General features: G+C 40.0%; 1 protein-coding gene and 1 non-coding gene across 2 annotated transcripts; one reads left to right on the top strand and one right to left on the bottom strand.

The window, feature by feature from the left end:
• Positions 1–1984: 1984 nt before the first annotated feature.
• nlgn3b (neuroligin 3b) lies at positions 1985–22945 on the bottom strand. Its single transcript, XM_014994362.2, has 6 exons — positions 22384–22945; positions 18278–18337; positions 17330–17479; positions 14937–15122; positions 10943–11732; positions 1985–4110 (listed from the first exon to the last, which is right to left on the bottom strand). The coding sequence occupies exons 1-6, from the start codon at positions 22862–22864 to the stop codon at positions 3318–3320; spliced, it is 2460 nt and encodes an 819-aa protein (XP_014849848.1). The 5' UTR covers positions 22865–22945; the 3' UTR covers positions 1985–3317.
• On the top strand, positions 6554–6626 carry trnav-cac (transfer RNA valine (anticodon CAC)). The gene has a single exon. It is a non-coding gene; the product is annotated as a tRNA-Val (tRNA).
• Positions 22946–23712: the final 767 nt, after the last annotated feature.

Below are 23712 nucleotides of genomic sequence, written 5' to 3'. Positions count from 1 at the left end.
TTCTAAAAAAAGTTTTCTTACACGATTTGCCTATCCACTTAAATTTCCACACCATGTTTCATGGTGGTGATATGTTCAGGGAGAGTGTTAGTCTTCCATCACACATACCATTTTGCTTTGGGTCAAAGAAGAGGTATTATGAAAAATAGATTTTTTTTTTCAGTTTTATATCATGCTACAATGATATTCCCTCATCAAAAACATACCAGGAGTGTTGCTTTGAGTCTTTCATGCATGTCTGAGTAATCCTTAAATCTCACGTGACTGCCATTTAGCTGTGCATAAATGCTTCTTCTCAGCAAACGCTGCCTTTTCCTCCAGTCTCCAAGACCAGCTTTCTGTCCCACAGAGCAGCCCTCCCACATGACTCTCCCATTCAGCTCCTTCAGACTAGCGGCAGCGCCAACTAGGAAACACCTGGTTAAAGTGCCACTGAGCTCAATACAGCTTATTATTATTATAAACTTAGCAATATAGTTATAAATGCTTAATGGAGAAAGGTTGTTGTGATGACATTCTGAAGGCGGAGTGTCAGAAAGAACAGGAGCTTCTTAAAGAGACAGAGGCCCAATTTCAAGGTGTTGAATTGCAAAGTCACATTTTTTTAAGTCAAGTTTCTAATACAGCATTTTTATAAAAACTGAAGATAACATCATTATTTGATTGTGCTATAAAATGGCTTTATGGTGTCTGGAAAGTACATAATACTATCCTTTTGACATTACACATTTATGTGCAACTGAATCTGGATAAAAATATTGTCTGTATTGACTTATAACTAATACTTTGGTGAAAGTGTCAATGCTGAACATAGCTAGCACTGGCTTGAGCTAAAAGCTTAAGCTCACTATACAGCACCATTTTACTATTTTACTATTTCTTATTTCATCCAGTGGAAGATGTTTATTGAAGTCTGGTGGAGGTGTCGAATACTTTTTTGCTTTTTATTCACCCCTCTAAATCATTGATCACTGCGAGTGAAAGGTTCCCGGTTCTGCCTCAACTCGTTCCTCGTCCTGTAAGTATGAAACGGGTTCACTTCGCTGTTTGTTCGCTCCGGACGTCGACGCTCGTGTTTTCGACGAGAAAGCAAAAGATTGTCACTTCCATGTCCACAAATGTGTGAAATCCAGTCGTGAGTCCAGTTGTGGAATGATCTTGCAACTAGATATTCCACCAGTAGCTGGAATAGTGGGGTTAAAGCGAAGTGAAAGCAATTGGGAACTACAGCAACTTAGAAACAAATTGTTAGGTCAGTCAAATCAAGAAGTGAGGTCAATGAAAGCTGAGCTGTGTAAATGTGCAAAAGTCTTCAAAGTTCTACAGCATCAGTGACTACAGACCTCCAAACTTTATGTGGCTGTCAGATTATTTCAAGGTTAATGCACAGAGATCTTCATTGAATAGGTTCATGACTGAGCAACATAATGGATGAATCTGGATTTGCGAGTGTCCAGGAGAACAGCACCTGTCTGACGGAGATAGAGGAGTTGAAATAATTGTGGCGCTCTTCATCAGGAGTGTGGGCTCAAACCCTTAATTTAAGTGAAAGAAAGAAATCATTAATGCTTCAACATACCAACACATTTGAACAATTTCATGCTCCCAATTTTGCACAGCTTGGGGATGTCCCCTTTGTGCTCCAACATGAATGTTCACAAAAAAAAGCGTCTGACGGGACATTTTTGGGACGATTTAGTGACTGTGAATCTAGCCACTCTCATCCAACATCAGTGCCTGACCTCATAAATGTGTTTCTGGAAGAACGTTGAAAAAAATCACATCAATATGCTCTTAAACCTCAAAACCTTTAAGCCTTTATACACTCCTGTTTCATAAAATTTAATTCAACCTCCTTCATAATTCATCCTTTCACAGGTGTTTGACGTTAAGATCCCAATGCAGATCCATCACAGAATGATGATATAAGGACAGAGTAACGACCATCTACAGTCAAATATCAATGTTTGACAAAACTCGCATGTAGTTTCAAAAATCTTTTAATAGCTGTCTCATTTAGGTTAAACAATGTTATAGTAGGTTCAAAGAAATCAAAGCTCAATTCTTCATGTCCATCAAGTCCATTCAGCGTTGGAAAACTCCTGTATTTAACAAGAGCGTGGGTCCAAACCACTTGGAGAAGGAGCAGTGTTCTGCCATAAAGAGTCAAAGAGCTCCTCTTTCTTTTCTTTTCAAATGATGGATAACTGAAGTGGTATACATACAGCTACAAAGTAATTACAGTCATCTCTCTGAAGGGCTTACAGTATTCATAAACAAACAACAAATCAAATATCAGTCTAAGTTTATTCTGTACAAACAAGCCAAGCCAAAGCCAAAACCATGAGTTAGTTAGAGTAGGAAAACACATCTTAAGCAATATTTTTTGTTTATAGTGAAGCAGAAGTTATATCCCTACAGTGTACTTTGCTGAAAAGAAATGAAAATCACATAGAGCCAAAATATAGCAAGGATACTCAAGTGGACTACAATAAAATACACAACACTACATATGCAAAACTGAGAGGTTAATTTTAACCAATGCCTAATTTACATTTCTGTAGCACAGATTTCCAGCACATCCACACGCCCACGCCAACCCACACATTCAAACACACACACACACACACACACACACACACACACACACACACACACACACACACACACACACACACACACACACACATGCGGATGCCATATTTGCACCACCGGATCGGAACATTTTGGCTAAAGTTGGACATTTTCATCAAGTGTGGCCATCATTCATTCACTGCAGCTAAGATTCCACAGTAAATCAGTGTTTAAGCGATTTACAAGGCATTTTTGAAAGTAATTACAGTAAAAATACTTTTTCATAATAAGCAATATGACATGAGAAATGCGTATAAAATAGCTTGATAATAGCAACAGTAGTAATGCTTCTCCGCTTTTCCAAGAACTCCCCTCCGGCCGCCGTGAGTCGTAATGTCACTTTGTTCCACGAGAGCAAAATAGATATCACAGAGTAAGAAAAAGCTTCCCATACAAATCCAACTGTATAAACATTATACTAAGTTCCTGCTAGGTAAAGTTCCAGAAAGTGGAAAATGAAATGCACTTCTTTTCTCTTTTAGACTGCCTTCGACAATGGTTATTATAAAATGACTCTGCAAGTAAGACTTCCTACTATGAGAGAGCAAAGGCAGGATGTTGTTGGCTGCACACCTTTGGAAAAAGACGAAACAAACATATTCGATCCTAATTTACGTACACATTCTAAAGACAGCTGTAAATGTTCGCATTTCGCGTTTTGTCACATCCGCCCTCGTGCCAGGCTATACCCGAGTGGTCGAGTGGGTGCTGGGCAAGCCTGTGGAGCTGTAGCCAGCGGGAAAGGTGCTGTACGGACTCATGTTGGACAGGCCCATCAGAGAGTTGGGGATCATGGTGATGTTGTTGGGCGTCATCAGGGGGATGTCATCGGGGGAGCGGCGCTGGCTTAGAGAGTAGCTGGGTGAGGCGTGAAGAGGATTGTGGAGGGCTTCACATGGGCTCCTCTGCTGGGACGACAGGGTCTCGTCCACCGTGTTGGTGTGGCTGGCATTGTTGCCTTTGCTCTCGCGCTGGGGGCTGGGCTGCTGGGACGTCTCCTGGCGACTGCGCTTGTCCTTGCGGTAGTATAGGGCGGCAAAGGCCAAGACGTTGAGGAAAAGCAACGATGCTCCCACGGCGATGGTGACACTGAGCTCTGTGGAGTAATCCCTGGGGTTGGGCATGATCAGGGGGCCCATCTCTCTACCGGCCTCACCGTCACCATGAGACGTGGACACGGGAGGCCGGCCGGTGCTGCCGGACCTCTTGCCGCTGGACTGGGTGGGGTCCAGAGGGGTGACTTTGGTGGTCGTTGAGGAGTAGTGGAAAACGTCGTGGAGGTTGTAGAGATGGGGCACCAGGTGTTTCCAGAAAGCTACTTTTGTGGCTCTGTAGTGGTCGCGGATCCGAGGCTTCAGGCCAATGTGCAAGTACAGTTGGTCGTAGGGGTCATACTTGGACCAGGCCACCTCCTCGAAGCGATTGGCCTTGGTGTGGATGAACTTGGTGTCCTGCGGCACTGGCTTGTTAGGATCCCTGTAAATACAACACAGAGAACTTTAGCGCACGATATAAACAGTAGATTCATGATTAGATCAGATTAGATTAGATTTAGGATCGGAACCTAGATTTATGTGTGAAAAATTTTCAGTGCACTTAATCACACTTTTGTTTTCCACGTACAAAAGCCCTGAACTGAAACTTTTGTATATACATCCACAAACAACAGTGGTAGTAGTTGCTTTTCCTGGCCCGATGGAGGTTCATTTTTGCTTCGAAAAAGACTATCGTTCTGTACTTTTTGTGCAAAAAAGGAGTTAGTCAATTACTGCAGTTATTAAAGCCTAAAGTACTACCTCAAAACAAAAGACATCATCCCCAACAAAACGTCCTCCAATGCTAATGTCAGTGTCCACATTTCTACAGATGTATTAGACCTATTAGAGCACATGTGTCAAACTCAAGGCCCGCGGGCCACATGTGGCCCGCCATGTCATTTTATGTGGCCCCCGCAGCATTTTATAGGCGACATTGACTTACAATAGGTTTTGAGCACGAATTGACTACAAACTACATCTCCCACAATGCATTCCGATTGTTACCAGCCAAACATTACGGCTTCTCGCCACTAGAGAGCAGCAGAGTCACCTCAAGCTTATTGATTTTCCCAGCGAATAAAACTGAGACATCGACAAGCTAACATCAAAACGTCCAAGAAAAGAAACATCGATTTACAAGTAAGACTGTGAATGAAGATGTGTGTGAGTTGGTGTCAGGGCGGCAGGTCGCGCTAGACGTTATCTTGACCGACAACATAAAAAAAAAATCGGTCCTGTACTATTTTATCCGTGAAATTACAATCATATTAACATCGGCTATTTAGTCGCATTTTAGTTAATATTTACCGTGAATCCAGATCCCATCACAAATTAAGCAGATAAATGCATCTACATTTTTCTCGTAGTGAAAAAAACCACCCCAATAACTTTTAATAAATTAAATTAAGCGACTTCACTTAAATTAGCATCACTTCACCCGCTGGGGTCTGAACGCACTTCCTCCTGGTTCCCATCTGCAGAAAAATCTGCGCTAATTCATCAGTCAGTTGAATCTGTCTGTGCGCTTTTACCAGGATTATTTATTTATTTATTTATTTTGCGTGGTTTCGCTGCAGCTCCTCCAGACCGCCGCTCTAACTGGGTAACGTGAACCCAGAAGGCTCCATTTGTTAAATCCGCTGGATGAGTTTCTCCCAGCGGTTTCTAAGTCTTTGCAGCGGCGGAGCCTCGTCCGCAGTGGTTGAGCAGCGGACTGCGCATGTTACAGTCTAATTAACTTTTGCATCGTCATTTATTTCCTCCAGATAAACTGCCGGCTCCTCAAATGGATTAACACAACGTTGCATTCTCTTTAGTTTTCTCTGGTCTGTAATGGAGACTTGAATTTAACACGCCATTTCAACCAAAGGTTTGTAATGCGTTTCCTAACCATTTTTTAATTTGTAAGTATTGATTTTATTTTTTAGCCAAGCCTCTGTCTCTGCTAATGACAAATTCAATACATTTTTTGATCCCAGGCTTAGTTTATGGACTGAACAGACAGAAACAGTTACCATTATACATTTTTAACTGTTGATTTTATTTTTGAACCATTTTTTTTAATTGTAAAATGTTGATTTTATTTTTGAACCATTTTTTTTATTGTAATGTGTTGATTTTATTTTTGAACAATTTTTTTATTGTAAAGTGTTGATTTTATTTTTGAACCATTTTTTATTTCAAAGTGTTGATTTTATTTTTGAACCATTTTTTTAATTGTAAAGTGTTGATGTTATTTTTAAACCTTATTTATTTTGAAGTGTTGATTTTATTTTTGAACCCTTATTTATTTTTGAAGTGTTGATGTCTGAAAGACCTTACACATGAATTACCCCATACAGGGTTTGAACCGACAACCTCAGCATTACCAGCACGGTGCTCTAACCTGCTGAGCTAACTCACCTACCTTACAAAGTGTTGAGTTTCCATGGGTTTAAGAACTTACATGATCTTACCACAATGGAGATTTGGTAAAAGTGCTTATATTCCAATGTTTTTCAAAACAACATACATAATATTTTATTTTCCAGAGATTTTGTATTTTTAAGTGTTGATTGTATTTCACAGATATTTTTTAATTTAATGTGTTTATTTTTTATTCTTTTATTTGTAAGTATTGATTTTATTTCATAGCCATTTAGCCAAGTCTCTGTAGAACCATTTGTTTCTGCTAATGACATCTTCAATACAATTTTTTGATCCCAGGCTTAGTTTATGGACTGTAATGTGAAATTAGGCACAAGTATAAGTCTGACAGTTAAGTTACTGTGCTCTCTGAGAGGATCTGTGGTATAAGTATTTGACATTGTTCCATGCCCATCGTTGACATTAGTCTCTAACAAAATGTGGATCATCTACCAGGAACACCCCAAAGACCATGAGTTTCTGTAGTGTAGTGGTTATCACGTTTGCTTCACATGCAAAAGGTCTCTGGTTCGAAACCAGACAGAAACAGATTTTGCATGTTCTATTCATCACAGGTGTTTACTAAAGGTCAACAAGGGTACTGTGGTGTCATGGTCTGTACTCTGAATCCAGGCATCTGAGTGCAAGCCTCAGTTGAAATTTTCATGCGTTGCATCTCACATCATCAACTTTGGAACCTCAAACTGAAACAAAGCAGAGAAGTTCAGTTCTTGTAGTGTAGTGGTTATCACGTTTGCTTTACACGCAAAAGGTCTCTGGTTCAAAACCAGCCAGAAATGGTTTTTGTAGGTTATGCATCTCTTGGGGTGCAGTGAGACAACAAGAGCCTTCCTCTTTTGTGATGGTTCATTTGCCAATCGACTTCAATGTAGGCTTCTTTGAAATCGAAGCTACTTTACTTCAATTACCAATTGGCAGCTCTATGGCGTAATGCACATGTGTCAAACTCAAGGCCCGCGGGCCACATGTGGCCCCCCAGCATTTTATAGGCCAATGATTGACTTAATATAGGTTTTGAGCACGAATTGACTACAAACTACATTTCAACCAAAGGTTTGCAATGCGCTTCCTAACCAGACGCTCCAAAGCGTCCGGTCCATAACTCTTCAACACGCTGTCAGCTCCCGGTCAGAAAGACGCATTTAGTTCAGAGACCATGAGATGATATTCAGAAAGGATTTTTTAAATTAATTGATTTCAGTTGCCTCTGAGACTAAATCTTTGCATAAAGTCTATCATGTCTGCCCATGTGACTTGTTTTTATTATTTGTTTGCTCACCTTTAAACACTGATTTAAATATTGTAATTTTTAAACTGAGCAGTAATTTTACATCCATGGAAACTCAAATGTAATATTTAAAACTTCAATACATAAAATCAGTTATTTAACAATATGAGGTGGTGTTTAATTCATTTTTAACATTGTATTTTTATACATTTATGCTAGAGGTGCCCAAGTTTAGTTTTCCAGAGCTACCATCTGCAACTTTAGATGGATTCCTTCTCTAACACACCTGGACCATTGACTCATTATAAGCCTCTACAGGACTGAATGAGGGAAGTCAACCTTTTGTCTGGGGTGTGTTTTAGCAGGGATGCACTCCTGATTTGTACCGTCAATGTGGCCCGTTGAGGGTGGCCAATATGCTAAAGTGGCCCTCAGTGAAATTGAGTTTGACACCCCTGTATTAGAGGTTCTGGAGACACTTGGAAGCTGAATAGACCTAATAACACTTTGCATCAATATGATGATTGCAAGTGCAGATTAAAACAATTAAATCTTTGTTGTTGAGCTCATATTCATCAGTTTTTGAATTGAAAATATTTATTTTGTGGATACATGTTTTTTGATGAAAATGCTATTAATTTTGCTTTTAGGGCAGCGTTATATCTTTTTCAGGCACATGGGGCTGTTTTATAGCACAATCCAGTAGCTATCTTACCATCAGTTGTTATAAAAATCCCAGAAATCTCATATATTCTCCATTTACATATGGGATTTCTGTGAAGCGAAAGTCTGGAAGCTTCGAAGAGGAGCTGCACCTCAGAGGTGGCTCTCGGTCCACATAGGTGTTTTGCACGGCTGAATGGTTGCCATGGAGATTAAAGGATTCTCAAACATGCATAAAAGAAGCAAAGCAGCACTATAGGTGTGTTGTTGATTAGGGAATAACATTATAACATGATGTAAAGCTAAAAAAGATGATTTTGGACAATACTGCTGCTTTAATTAATTACAGATCCTGCAATAAACTCAATAAAAATGTAATTGTCACTAATTAGATTAGATTATGTATGCATGAGATGCTAACTAGTTATTTGAAATCCTAATTCTGTGTCTCATAAACTTTTATTACGGCTTATTCTAGTTGCTCTTTTATGATTGCAGAATCACTTTAAATGTTGTTTTTAAATGTGCTATATAAAGAAAGCTGACATTGACAAAGATTACATTTCAGTTTTTAAAGATTATTGTCATTACACATCTATAAATACAACGTGGCAAAATACAGTTTAGCGTCTTAGCAGTTCTGCAAAGAACAGCAAGCACATTATGCACAGCATAGATGACATGATCAGTCAGAATAAAGTAATAAAATACAGAAGGAATTCTGATGTCATCCTTTTATAGCATATTAAAACATCTAAAAGAGAAAATAATGATTTTAATTCCCACATTATGAACTATTCCTGAAATATGATCCTTGATAGTGATTTTAGCTGCATTAGGAAAAACATAATAATTTTTACACGACTTTGCAAAATGTATTCATACATTTTGAGTGTTCTTACATAATGTCATGCTACAACAATTCTCAATGTTTTGATTGAGAATGTATTTGATAGATCACAAAGTAGAGCATAATTGTGAAGAATAAGAAGAAGTAGACCTAATTTTAGCGATACCATTTGAAAAGAGTGGGTGTGCATTTTATTCAACCTCTCAGTCAACACTTTGTAGAATTAGATTTTGTAGTAATTACAGCTTCGAGTCTTTAGGGAAATGTTTTTTCCCCCATTCTTCTTTGCAAAAAAAAAAAAAAAAAATCTCAGAGTAAATAGAGAGTGTGGGTAAGGGAAATTATCTTACCTTTTTACAGATTCACAAATGGATTTAATTTAGGATCTAAATCCCTAAACTGCAGCTTTGACAGCGTGTTTATGGTTGCTGTCCTGCTGAACAGGAGTAAGGGATCTCCACAGCATGATGCTGCCACCACTACGTTTTCCACCATTCCTAGAGGCCATGTTTTGTTGATTTTGTTTTGCGCCATAGTTTGTTTGAAAATGACGAATCGAAGAGTGCTCCACGAACTGCTCAATGTTCACAAATACTCTCCAACATATATCTAGGGGTCTTTTAGATCAGTTGGATGCCATTCACAAACAATATGATCTCTGAAGGCAGAACTCCATCCGTGGAGCGTTGATACATTTGTAAGGCACTGCTGTGGTGCCATGTTAATTTAAGGAAGGCCTTTATGAAATTCTACCAAAACAGAAGACAGATTTCTACAAATGAAAGAGCCAAATTGGTGCACACAGTGTGATACTCCCATCTCTCCTCAAAGAAACAGCTTTTAGTTTTTCCTACACAGCAGCATTAGCAGCCCACGGTGACCCGCGCCGTGCTTTTGCCTTCTGCCGGGGTCAACCTACACAAAGATTTATTACAGCTGTAGAGTGCTTCCAGCAAAGCAGCAGAGGAGTCCTCCACTAAAGTGAAACTCACTTAAGTGTCTCTTGGCTCAGTGGAAAAAAAGAAGAAAGAAGAAGAAAAAAAAGACCCAGCAAGGCTTTGCTTTAGAAAAAGGCCTGCAGAGCTTCGCACTGTTGAGAAACAAGATTTTTCCTTTTAAACCGTCAGCATCAAATTGAAACTTGTCTCGAATAATAAGCATCATTTTGCACTCCATGGACAACTTTTTGAAATTTAATTTTTGATGCGATTTCAAATCTCCCCAAGATGAAATGGGAAGGAATCTACAAAAACATTGAGACAGACAGATAAATGTTTGTTGCTTTTTAGTCATATCAAAAGAAATAATTGATCTTCATAACAAATTAAAGATCCCAAAGGGAAACATTATGAGATCCTTTGCTTCTGCACTTGGGTATTAAACTGATATCAGTGAATTATGATTCTACATCAGCATCATGAAAACAATATGAAAGAGAAAATCTTCTGTAAAGTTAGAAATTTATACATTTTATGGTTAAATCGTTACATTTTATTAAATATTTAATAAAGCTTAAGTTTGTGTTACATTTAATGCAAACTTAGTGCATAAATGGAACCAGGAAGGTCCATCCATCCATCCATCCATCCATCCATCCATCCATCCATCAACAATGCACTGACATTAGAACTGCATTGAATTGGAAAATAAATTAGATAAGTAAAATCCTGCATCTGCTTGACGTCTAAATACAAAAAAATCTCACACTTGGTTGTGTACAACATGAATAGTGACATGAAAAAAATGAAAACCGAATAAAATTAAAGAGCTTGTTGACATGTATCCTAATTAAAATTAGTTACAACACAGGAAGCAGACCCTCGTTTCAGTTTTTAGGCTTTAAGAAATTTAATAAAAAGTGAAGCTTTATTTTTTCCACGAGAGAATTTCAGCTTAATAACAAAGAAAAAAAAAAACGAGATAAGAGTGAGAGAGGCGTAAGTGGGAATTCAGGCTGAACTTAATTAGTGGACTCCACTTCAGAGAGAAACCAGCGCTGACGCCACTTCTCAGTCACACCGGGAAGGTTAAATTAGATATTGGATGGGAATCAGAAGGTCAACTACAACAAATAAGCAAATCACAGGTGCTGATGTAACTCACCCGCTCTTTGCGAAGTTGGTCCAGTACGTCATGACCACGGCGCTGAGCATGATGTCATTCCTGGAGAAGTTGCAGGGGAACAGATCCGTGGGGCCCACCATCGGGATGCCAAACACATACGGCACCTCGTCTCCGTGCGCCGAGTCGGACCACACGGGCTTCATGAGGCTCTGGCAGTGGTGGTAGAAGGCGTAGAAGTACGTGGGCGAGCCGTAGCGGGCGTGGAGGTCGGCTGTCACCACTGACGGCTCCACCCACTGGTGGTCAGTGAAGAGGGCGACCAGCGTCTTCCTCCTGGTTTCCGGATTGTCCTTGTCGGCCCAGTCCGTGTACATGAATTTAATAGTCTCCCTCAGGGTGTCCTTACCCTCCGGGTAGCCGTACAAGCTGTCCACAAAATCTGACACGGCAAAGTCAAAGTCGCTGCCGGAGACCCCGTCCTCCAGGTCCATCACGTTCTCCACGAAGCGCAGCCCTTCGCCCTGGTTCACGCCCAGCATGATGTCGTAGTTAAGGAACTCGCCCTGCTCCATCAGGATCTCTGGGTCGTCCGGGATCACGTCGCCGTCAATGACGGGGCCGAAAGCCACGCGGTAGCGGTCGGCCTGGATGTCCTGCTCCACCAGCTCCTTGGCGCTCTTCTTCTGCAGGCAGGACACCATGTCCACGGTGTCCAACACATTGCAGCCAACCCTCTCTGCAAGCATGCGAGTGTACTTGACTGGGTGGTAGTTGACAGCCCAGCTGGAGAGCGCTGAACCGCTTTGGATGATGGCTCTGTGGAACAGACCTGGGAAGAGAAAATTCAAAATTACAAAGAAACAAAAAAAGAAAACACAGGATAACAGCTTGTGTTTAACCTAATAAATGTTTTCTGATTCATTCAGAAGAGTCCTCAGTAAAATCCTGATTCATGTCACACTGATGTAGATTCAGAGTTATGATTGTTTTTGGTAATACATTCCATAAATACGGTTTGCACATATGGTGACTGACATCATACTGATTCTGTTCAATTTAATTTATGTGTATAGTTGTAAGCTTCTCCATCTTTTTTCATGAATGAGTATTAACTACAGGGTTTCCCCCAGTACATTATAAGCCTGGCGGGCCACCAGGCTTTACTTGTGCCCCCACCAGGCTAATCATTGCTTATTTATTTAAGTCTTTTTAAAATGTTTGCTTTTTTTTTTTTTAAAGATTTTATAGTTGGTGTTCAGATATTGATCTTCCAGTCTTTCAATAACACATAATTATCAAGTGATATTTTAAAACTTCCTGTCAACTTTAAACATTTTTAACTCAAAAACACAATGGCCGCTGGATGAATGGACTGCCTTAGCCTCCAACCACCGGGCTTAGCAAGTTTACTGGGGGAAACCTTGAACTAATGTCCTCACCATGCAAACAAAATATTTGTGAATTTTTTAAATGTAAAATCCTCATTTTAATAATTAAAGTCCTTTGTTGTTTTTTTTTTTGTTTGTTTTTATTATTGCACTTCTTATTCTTCCATCTAGTCAGTGTATGCAAATTAGTAGATTGGTAATATGTGAAAAAATATTTTGACCTTGTTAAAAACAAGAAATGTTAAAGGGATTTCAACAGTGGAAATTTTTTAAAAATGTGGGGAAATCAAAATGCAATTGTGGTGCATTTAAAAATGTGTTTTGAAGGGGAGTTCATCACACAAAAAAGAGCAGAAAGGTAAACCGAATATTGTATTTAATTGAACAGGCATATTGAACAAATGAAGTTGAAGAAAAAAAAAAGATAAAATTCACCCCGGAAAAAAAAGAATCTGGCCAAAGCAAACCCCAAATTTATATACAGCAAGGAGATTGGGGGATTGACAGATGAAAGCAAATAAGGAAATTTGTGATGTGCTTTGATAACTGGTCAGAAAGGCATAGAGGAGCAAAGAGTGATGAAAGCAGAGCAAATGGAAGGTTGGTAAGTATAGAAGTGTGCAGAACTTATCTCTCTTTATTTTTTTAAATGTAATGATAAAAATGTCCAACATTTAGTCTGCTCTTCCTTTCATGTCTTTCATGCGTGTGCCTCTCTATGCAGATCACGTCTGGGCATGTCAAACTAATGGTCAATTTGGAACACTGTGTCAGCGAGTAGGCGTTGCGTTTTTACTCCACCAGTTCTTTGCAAACATACTGTAATTGTAGAATCGTTAATATGGTGTCTCTAACAAGCTGCGGGGCTTACACAGACTGCTGACGCCAACTGTACAGGGGGCGGGTGTGTGCAGAGAGCTGAATATGCAGTAACCCTGATCCTTCAATGTTGATACAGGAAACAAGCTGCTCTTTTGAATTGTTTACATGTGGTGCATCACCTCCGTCTCTGGGGAGTTTGCATGGAAAGTGACACGACTCTACCTAGGTGCTTGAATCTCCTGTACATTCAACAGAAGAATCTTGCAGCAGTAGTGTTCTTGCAGGGTTTTTTTTAAATAAATTTTTCTCAATTTCAGGGCAGCAGTGAGTGGGTCTACTTCAAAGACAGCTGGAGGTCTTTGTGCATTGGCTGTAGCGAGAGAGAGAGAGCACATCCAATACAAATTCCTACAAAGGACAGCTGCTGCAACCTCTCTGGCACTGATGAAAACACAATCTCTGCCCTTCTTCTGATTTTGTGCAGCATCATTGAGTGTGCTGGAAGATTAGTAAAGCAACAATAAGAGGGTTCAAGTCTCAGATGCTGAAATACAGACATCTGAGACTCGCAGGGAGGCTTTGAGAGGGCATCTGTCAAACGCAACGGCAGTGTGCTACCGGCATTTCAAGGAGTTTCAATCACCGAGTGCGGTGGGTTGTATCTGCTGTCTCGTTGGGTAATATCATTAAATGACCAAAACGGGCCGTTTTCGAGACAACATGGCAGTTTTGCAGTGTCCAGAAAAACTGTCTTAATATATCTTGTAACCTGAGCTACAAATAACTGGGTTAGATTAAAGCATGTTCAGCTGTTTTAATGGCCCAGTCAAAGTAAAACACTAAATCCAATTGAGAATCTGTGTCCAGGTTTAAAAACGTGATGTCCAGAGCCATCCAGTCTGACTAGTCTTGAGCTAATTTGTGATCAGAAAGGTAAAAAAAATTATTGTCTCCAAATGAGCAAAGCTGGATGTAGCCCAGAAGATTTGCTGCTCTAAATTAAGCTAATGTTTTTTTTATTTTTTTATTATTTTATTATTTTATGGGGACAGAAAAAAAATCCACACCACACTTTTCAGATTTTTATTTCTGCATTTTTAAAACAATTTATAATTTTAATTTCCATGCAATATACTTCTTTGTGTTGGTTTATTACGTAAAATCCCAACAAGTTACACTTTGTGGCTACAAAGTGACAAAATATTATATGAATACCTTTACAAGCCATTCAAACAGTTAAAGACTTTTTATTTTTTATTTCAGTGCTATCTGTTAGGTGAAGCATACTCCTTACTTTAAAGTTTTGCAATAAAGTTAAACCGATTTGTGAAAAGTCACTGCTGTTTTTGGTAACTATTCAACTTTGCTGACATGCACACAATTGTAAACAACTCCATTGCAGCGCATCTGAAAAGCAAATCAGCTATATTGGTAAAAAAACAAAAAAACTCTCAGATGGACCCAACGGCATGCTGAGAACTTTATAAAAACAACAGGCTTCTTTAAGAGATTCACATTTTAGGGGAAGGGAGAGCTTTCAGACTGATTAGTTTGTGTGGAGAGGGACAAAAGCAATCACTTACTTAACAAATACCCATTTACCCCACCCCTGTCATCATAACACTTCATCTCCCCGCCGGAGCATGTAGAGCTATGCATAAAACATGAAGAAAGTTATAAAATAAAAGTACTTGGTTTGAATATGATTATTATTTTTAAAAATACAAAAACAAAAAACATGGGAAAGCACAGTCGGAGCATATTGAAATGAATGACCCAGATATTGACTGATGAAGCTTACGTGGTGAATTGCACATTCTTACCCTCTGAGTGGTGGGACAGCGTCAGCAGACTGACACACGAAGCTCCGATCCCAGACCCAAAGACGGTTATGCGGCCTGGATCTCCTCCGAAGTAACCGATGTTTTTACTGATCCAGCGCAGAGCCTGAATCTGATCCAGGAGGCCATAGTTTCCCTTCGCCGCCTGGTCACCGGTACTGAGGAATCCTGATGTATACGAGGAGGCAACAAAGGCAAAGCCAAGATTAAGGCTATGTACTACAGGGTAGTCACATCTTTGATCCAAGTCTGTTGCCCTGCAGGGAATCCCAGTGAACAGAGACAGGTTCCCCTCAGGGGTAAATATGCTTTTACGCTCTCCCTCATTGTTTCTCTGCTTTAGTCAGCTCCTCATGGTAGTCCCTCAGCACCGCACCCCTCTTTGTGAATGAGCTACTCATCAAACCTGAAATCTCCTCTCAGAATAGTCACTTTATCCCATGTAATGTGCATGAATTAAGTTGATAAAATAACATCAAATTCAGAGGTGCTCTTGATCCCTCTGCTTGTTCTCCCTGTCTAGTTGCATCCAAAACTCCCAGATAGGAAGCAGACTAAGCAACAGCGACAGCAGCACTGACCTTGTGAATGCTGCAGCATTTATTATTTAAAGCATTTTCACTCCCAAGAACGATACAGGTTGATAATTTTGTCCCGATTAGATAAATATACGGTGAACAGAAATAATTGGGGGTAACAAGGACTTTGTGCAAAAAGCATTTATGAGGATTTGCATTGTTATTCCACAAATAAAATGACAGAAAGCATTTCTACCTTAGTTAGATTTTCCCATGCATTTGCGTGTTATTTTATAGTGAAAAGTGGAAAATAAAGACCACTTTGGCAGGTAATTCTGTGGTTCCTGTGGAGAGGTAAAGCTGTACTCCTGATAAAATACCATAACATTCATTATTTCAGATATTAGGCGTTTTGATTTTGACATTGAGTCTTAGTAGGATATTATAGCTTTTTTTTTTTTTGACAATCTGCTGTTTATAAAGAAACACAGGTGTCGTAATATTAGCTTGTTAGTAGGTCAAGTTCAGGTAGACTGCCTGAGAGAATGCTGCTCTAAGCTTAAAAACTAAATTTTGAAAACAGCATTAATTATGTCTAATGGATGCTGCTTCCTTTCAGGTTTCATACCATGATGTTTAAGGGTTTTCACAGCAGGAAATATGTCTAGACAGACAAAATTAGCTTTTCTTTCAGGTGGAGAAGAAAGTGCAATAGCTTCCTTTCAACCAGTTTATTGTTGGTGTTTATGGCCAGTGTTTCCCTATACTAAATATACCTGCAGGGAAATCTATACTCATTCCAGCTAATTCTTTGGCATCTGGTGAAAGAAACTTTAAACTCTTTACACTGACAGAAATTGTTAGCAAATTTGTAACCTTGTAAGATTCTTTCTTTTATTTTCTTTACTAATGCGTTTACATACATATGCAAGCACAGCTAATTAAACGTAGCCAAAACTCCTGACTTTTCTGAGTTTGTGTTAAAATTTCTGCCAGGATATTTTTGCTTATTTTAATTGTACACAGTTCTTTAAGTGTCCTGTGAGTAGATATATATTTGCGCGTTTATCCATAACAACTGAAACTTTCAATATCTAGCGAGTTATTTTCGCAATTTACCGTATTAAAAGAGCGCCCCTCAGATTAATTTCACTCCCTGCAACGGCGGGAAAGAAATTACCGTAATAACTCAATATTGGCTGGAAAGCGCAACGTCTCCTCTTTCATAAACCGTTGGAATTCTTCAGATAGCGCAACGTGTGGTGGAGTTACGGTACAGCAAATTAGGCTGGATCGCCGGTGTTCTGTCAGTGCTACCTCGTCAGATTTGGTAGGACGGATTTACGGGTAGCACAGATAAACAAAACACCGGCGCTCCGTTTAGGACGGGATTAAACTGTGCTTCGGATCGGCCCTGCTTGGAAACTGAGGCGTTAATAAGACTAAAGAGGGTTAAACTGCGTTTTTGAAGTTACCACACACACACCCCCCCCCACACACACACACACACACACACACACACACACACGTTTGTTTTGCTATCTTTGTGGGGACTTTCCATTGACTTCCATTCATTTCTACTCATTTCTACAGCCTAAACCTTACCTTTACCCTTTTCCTAACCCTAACCATCACATACCTAACCCTAACCCTAACCAAAACTCAATTCATACCTTAGCCCTAACTCTGACCCCTGACCCAAAAACAGGGTTTCCCCTCGTGGGGACCAGGCTCAGGTCCCCACGAGGAGCGACTGGTCCCCACAACGTAGCATATGTCAGGAAAATCGTCCCCACAAGGTATTACAAACAAACGCACAAACACACACACACACACACACACCCACGGTATAGTTACCTAATATTCCAATCCTGTAGTTGAGAGTGACGACAACGACGTTCCCATAACTGGCCAGAATGCTGCCATCCATCATGTTCCCAGTGCCCTCCATATAGGAGCCTCCGTGGATGTAAACCATAACAGGTCGGGCTTCAGAGTCCCTTATATCTGCAAAGTTGACACACACACGCACACGCACAACCCACACACACACATGCTCAGCAAACAAGTGCAGGGACAACAGCGCTGAAGTGGAGAATTAATCGAGAACTGTTGCTGAAACTTTATATCACAACTGCCCAGTATGAGGTATGAGAGAGGTCTGCTAGGAAAATGTGCTTGGAAGCAAGCCAGAGTGGTAGGCCTGTGGCATAAAAGCTGTAATGACAATCAAAAAATGCATGGTAAATACACTCTGACAAGAGTTATGAAACTAATCAACATTTTTTTATGAGGCATGGATGTGTCGGCCCAAGCAGACTTGCCATATGCACTAAATCTAAAGTTCTCTCTATTAGACATAAAGAGAGAAGAAGGCTTTGATCAAAGAATTACACATGATTTTTTTTTTTTTATCCATATTTGAACTTATAAGCACAAGGTAACATTAAACGTTCTCTGGTTGTATGAACCAGAAAAGGAAAAAATTCAGTTCACTATATTGACAAATGAGTTTCTTTAGACGGACCTTTAAGGGAGATAAGCAGATATTTCAGTCTGCGGATCAATGCGTGGAACAATAGAGACGGTGCACTTACTGAAAAGACTGCAACAATTCTCAATTCAGGACAGGAGATGCACTAATAGAAAACCTATGCAGTCATAAATCAGATGGCCTTATTTTTATTTCACTCAAAGAGAGAGAAAGAAAAAAAAAGAGAACACAGTTGTTTGGAAAAGGAAAAAAAAGAGATTTGAACAAGAAGAATCCATGCATCAAAAGTTTTGAGCTGGTAGAAAAAATACCTTCAGATACATGAATCTCAGCGTGTGAGAAAGCCGCCCCCCTTTTCTTGTGTTGGCTTCCTGGGATTCAGAAAGGAGGAAAAAAAAAAAAGAAGTACAAAATTCAAAAAAAGCAATGTAGATTTGACTGCGCCTCTTATTTAATTTACCGCTCCAATCAAAGAGGCAGCATGAAGAGGAAAGAGCCAGAATCTCTTTCTGGCAAAAGAAAACCATCAGACAGTTTTAAGTAAGGCAGTTTAAAAAAATGGACAAACTGGTGCTTTAAACAAGGAAAAGTTTGTTTTTTATGTACAAAAATAGATCTCCATCACGTTTGATAGTCATAGATTCAAACAATTTAAAACTCAACATCAATTCCAAGATGTTAATTTGGTCACTTTTGCATTATTTTCTCCAAGCTTTTACAAACTTTGATTCCCTATTTAATGACTTTTCAACATAATTTCACTCTAAATGTCAGGAAATCGTTTTCATAACACTGTCAAGCACAGCTGCATTTGTAAATAAATCCCCTACAGGCTATACATGTCAAGTCGATGTGATTTGGTAATTCTTCTGCGTTTTAAATATGAATTCCAAGACGATTTTCCATCCAGAGCATAATTTGCATGTTAATGAGATCATTTTTTAATTCCCCCAAATGAGTAATTATATTATTAATTCCACAAATGTCTATTAATCAGGCAACAGACAGACAAGCTTTACTTTAGCCTTGACGCCACATTCGTCTGTTTTGAGATGTTTCAGCCTAATTCAAGGAAGTTCTGTTTAAGTGATTCCCTGATTCTACAGGTCTGACAGTAATTGGGTCTGGTGAAACTGAATTCAGCTTTCTATAAAAGAAAAAAAATTATAACTCATTTAGACAGGCTGGTTTGGACAGCATTTTAAAAATGAATCAATTAAATAAAGACCTAAAAGCTGATCTTTCATGTCTAATATTGAAATTTGCTGATGATCTGAAACATCTAAGTGTGACAAAAATATTCAAAAATGTTAGAAATCTGTGAGAAGCATCTTCACATCTTTGCTGCAGGTGACGGGATTACACACAGAAATGATTCTTTAGACAGGAGTGACTGAAGGTGAATCCTTCATTATTCCTGCAACTGCCATGTCGATTGCTCAAGTAAATCACTGCAGAATACATTATAAAAAAAACAAAGTGTATTATTGTTCAGCATAATGAATAATTAAGACAGAAAGCGCATTTTAAAAAGAACAGTAATCGGGAAAATACCTCGTTTGGAAGTGCTGGAGACTAGTCTTAGAGAAAACATCTGAGCAAAAGCGAATAAATATTGAATCACAAAATGCATGAGGTGCATTTCAAATGAACAAAAAAACCAGAGGACCAAAAGGGTCATGTTGCTTTTCTAATGCATTTGAAAAGGAGAAATTTAATTGACCTGCTTTTGTGCCAGGTGGCCAGGCCCGTAGGGATCTCAGGCGAGGGGATTTATGAAATGCATAGCCTGCACCATTTTGGACAGCTACCTTTCAAGCAGGCTGTTTATCGGCTGTTGCTATGCTACCACGGGCAAAAAAAAAAAAAAAAAAAAAAAAAAAAAACCTGTCTCAAAGAGCGGTGTGGCAAATAACACAAACAGAACCCAGTTCAGCTCTGAATGTTGAATGTTTTGCACCGAGAGCCTGCGAGGGGAGGTGAAAGCCTCTCAGAAATTGTGCTTAATTAGCACCTTGAAGTAACGGGAATTAGGAGAAAACTGTTAGTCAGCGAAGGATTTCCGAATCACACAGCGTTGCAGCCGTATTACAATGTTCTGTTAATCTACAGATTCACAGCAGACACACAAAGTGTTCCCTCGCCGGTTCATTTCACAGCTCAGAAATAGGAAAGGATTCAGCATGCAATAGTCAGTTGACTCCTGCGCTTCTTTAATTGGCCCCCAGCAGACACACTGTCTGAACAAAGCAGTGACTCATTAATAAGAAGACGATTTTGGCAAAAAGAAATGGATTTGAATAAAGGAAAGTTATTTCTAAGCAGCCCTTACAAGGCAAGGGCTGGAATGAGATTCTGATGAAATGCCAGCCTTGCTATTGTTCTGTAATATCTATTATAATATGTTTAGAACAAGTTGCTGTTGTTGGTTGTAAACTGGGGAAAATGATTATCTGACTGACAACGTGTATTTTTTTTGTTGTTGTTGTTATTTTGGTATTTAGTCTTAGATAAAAGAAAATATAAAATTAACACCTGCTACATATTTTGTGGAGTTTTAAAGTTGCAGTATGTAACTTTTATAAAGATTTTTTTTTTTTTTACATATTTGTTGAAACCATCACTTTACCATGACAGTGTAACATGAGACGGAAAATAAATAAAGGTTCTCTGTCTTCTCCATGTGGTTCTACAGTCATCTCTAGAAATTGGTTAAAAAACAACCAATCAAAGCCAGGAGGATGGACTTAGCACTGTCAATCATGCATGTGTATGCACTGCTCACACCCTCCCACAACAGAGTCTGTCAAGAATACACAGGTTAGTAAGCATGGCTACTGATGATGGTGGATAACCAGTTTTCCTGTGACGGTGAGTTGTTTCTCCGCCAACACATACACGGGCATCATTGACAGCACTAAGACCTTCCTTCTGGCTCTGATAGTTTGTTTTTGATCAGAAGCAGCATATTTTTGCAGATGGCTGTAGGGCCATAGGGAGGAGACATAGGAGCTTGATTTTTTTTTCACAGATTGTTTCATGTTACACTGTCATCATATAATGACAAGTTTTAACAAATATGTAAAAGTAACAAAAGATTGTTTATCAAAGTAACATACTGCGCCTGAGAAGCACAACTACAAGCTGGTTGATTAGTCAGGCTATCTGCTCTGGCAGCAAGTCAGCAATGCACGACTAAGCAGGCCAGCCATTCACAGCTTGCTGGCCTTTAATAAGACTGATGCATGTTGCTTTTTTTTGCACAATGACTGTCTGTGTTTTTCACAATTGCTTTTCCATACAGCCACATTTTTTCTTTTTTTTCCCCCTTTTTTTTAGTAGCCTTCATTCTGCTGGCTGACAGGCAGTGTGCAGCAAAATGTAAGGGAAGGGCAGTGTTAGGTTGGATTTTGTAGTGACTGTATTAAAGTTTTAAAGTTGTGACACAATCATTGGTTGCAGTATGAGGCCTGGAACAGCTCACCCATGCTCAGTGGCTGAACTGGATATATATATAAAAAACTGCTGAATTGTAAGGAGTCACCACTTAAACTCTCTGGAGATAATGGTCCTGTTCCTGCCTCCACAGCGGGAACTTCTCACAAAAGAAAAACAACCAGGATAAATGGAAGTTTTAGGAAAATACGTCCCCGTGGACAAATGTTCTCGGTTTGATCATCAAGATGAGCCTCTGCCTCACTAAAACTGGTCCTCCTATTGTTAAATTTAACACGAAACAAATGCACCATCATAGCTGATAAAACTGCAGTTTTGCACAAAACCCCCCCACATCCATTATCTACTCTTTTTATATTGAGCACCCTGTCTCTTTTGTGCTCTACTACATAAAACTCTGCTGTGTGGAAAACAGGGTCCACCACTGACTCCCACAGCAAGCTCAGCTTTATGATGCTTTTGGTTTGAAAGCTACATTACTCTCTGTTTTGCACAGGACGAAAAAAACCCCAGCTGTCACTCGGGCTCTTTCTCTGACATCTCATTAAGAGGTTTCTAAACTGCAGGAAGTTTTCAAAATATAACTTTTTATAACCTGCCGGCAACCGGTCAGCTCCTGTTCCTTCTGAACACTTTTGATGCTGAGGCTGTGATCTTTTAAAAATTATTTTCAAATCCATAAAAGCAGCTTTGTTTACTTTCTATAACAACACGTTAGGTGTCGGTTTTAGAGCATCATGTTAACTCACAAACCAAACATTTCTGCTTGTGAGATGATGGCATCATGTAGAAAAATGGCAGCATTGCTTAGAATGATAAACCAGCCTTTCGGTGGCAGCAGTGGCATGAGCAGTGGTCGCAGAGGTCATGGTGATCACAGAACAACGAGCAGCAGCAGCGGCGGCGAGCGGCAGACATGGGCCGTCACGGCTCTCGGGTTTTTTTTACCCCACCCACTCACCATCCTCCGTCGGCGCGTAGATGTTCAGGTACAAACAGTCCTCGCTCTGATCTTGAATGTACGTGGCTACTGTGTCCAGGTTATAGGTGAACCATATGGGCATCATAATCTCCGGCGCCGTGTTGTGGATGTTCTGCGGGCACACGGGCATGAAGTGGGTCGCATTCTTGACCCCGGACCACGGCGAGGGCTGCTCGGGGGGCATGAAGCGCTTCTCGCCGACGGGCGGAGCGGCGTAGGGGACCCCGAGGTACTGATCGACGGGTCTGAGGACCTCGCTGGGCACGGGCACCCGGAGGCCCCGCAGTTTCCCAAACTGGGTGGTCACAGTCGGGTAGAATTTCTGGCTTGTGGCTTTGGTCAAAGACCAGGAGGAGCATAACATCCACCAAAGAAGAGCACAGTGAGCGACGGTTGCAGTCCCTTGCTGATGGAGCAGGTGTGCAGGCGCCAGATGGCCTTTGAGTGTAGCCAGCCACATGGTCTGGGCAGGACAGTGCTGTTACACAACACAAATGCACACTCTAGTGTCTGATTAGACCCGCTGCACTGACCCAGTCAAACAGGCATCACTCGATTCGTCTTGAAATCCAATAGTTATCGAATGCGGATGCGCCTCGGTCAGGAATGGATCTGCCCTGTTGCGTGTTTTCATGGCAGTGCGTATAGATCTGAAAATTAGAAGAGATCAGTAATATAATTAGATCACACAGCATTTAATAATCGTTTGCAATCTTTGCAGTGAAGAAATTGAAGTGAAAACTTTTGCTTAGAAAACTGAGCACTTAGTTTGAATCTCCAGCAAAAATGAATACGCTAATGCGGGAAAAATTCTCTAAAGCGAGAAGAGAGTCTACAATTTACAATTCATATTGTATGTGTTTTATTGCAAATGTGAGCATAATAAAAAGGGAAGACCGATGTCTGAGATGCTCTTTGACTGAGGCAGAAAAAATATCCTGTGACAAATTGAACTCTGGGATTCTGTTTTTAAATTATGGTCTGTTTCCCTCTCAGTTAAAGAGGAGGACAGGATGTCATCAATGCAACGGCGCAAGAAACAATAACCTGCAGCTATAACAAGGTGCTCTGCTGCTCATGGGACGAGTAAGCTACACACTTTACAAGCGATAATCATTATTATGATACATTGGTTTGGCTTCCAAAGTATGACGATTTTATTCCGGAAGCCTTGTCTTTACGTCAGAAGGACAGTTCACAGCACAAGCATGCAGTGACGGACTCTCATTGGTCCGAGTGAGATCGTTTAGATTTTTCAGCTTTTGCTTCTGCATTTCAGTTGTACTTTTTGCAAGAACTTTCCTTCTG

This window comes from Poecilia mexicana, unplaced genomic scaffold (assembly GCF_051168715.1).
Source record: "Poecilia mexicana isolate PSO_F unplaced genomic scaffold, ASM5116871v1 scaffold_14, whole genome shotgun sequence".
NCBI lineage: Eukaryota > Metazoa > Chordata > Actinopteri > Cyprinodontiformes > Poeciliidae > Poecilia > Poecilia mexicana.
Note: the sequence above shows the minus strand (reverse complement) of the source record. Positions and strands in the feature narration are given on the sequence as shown.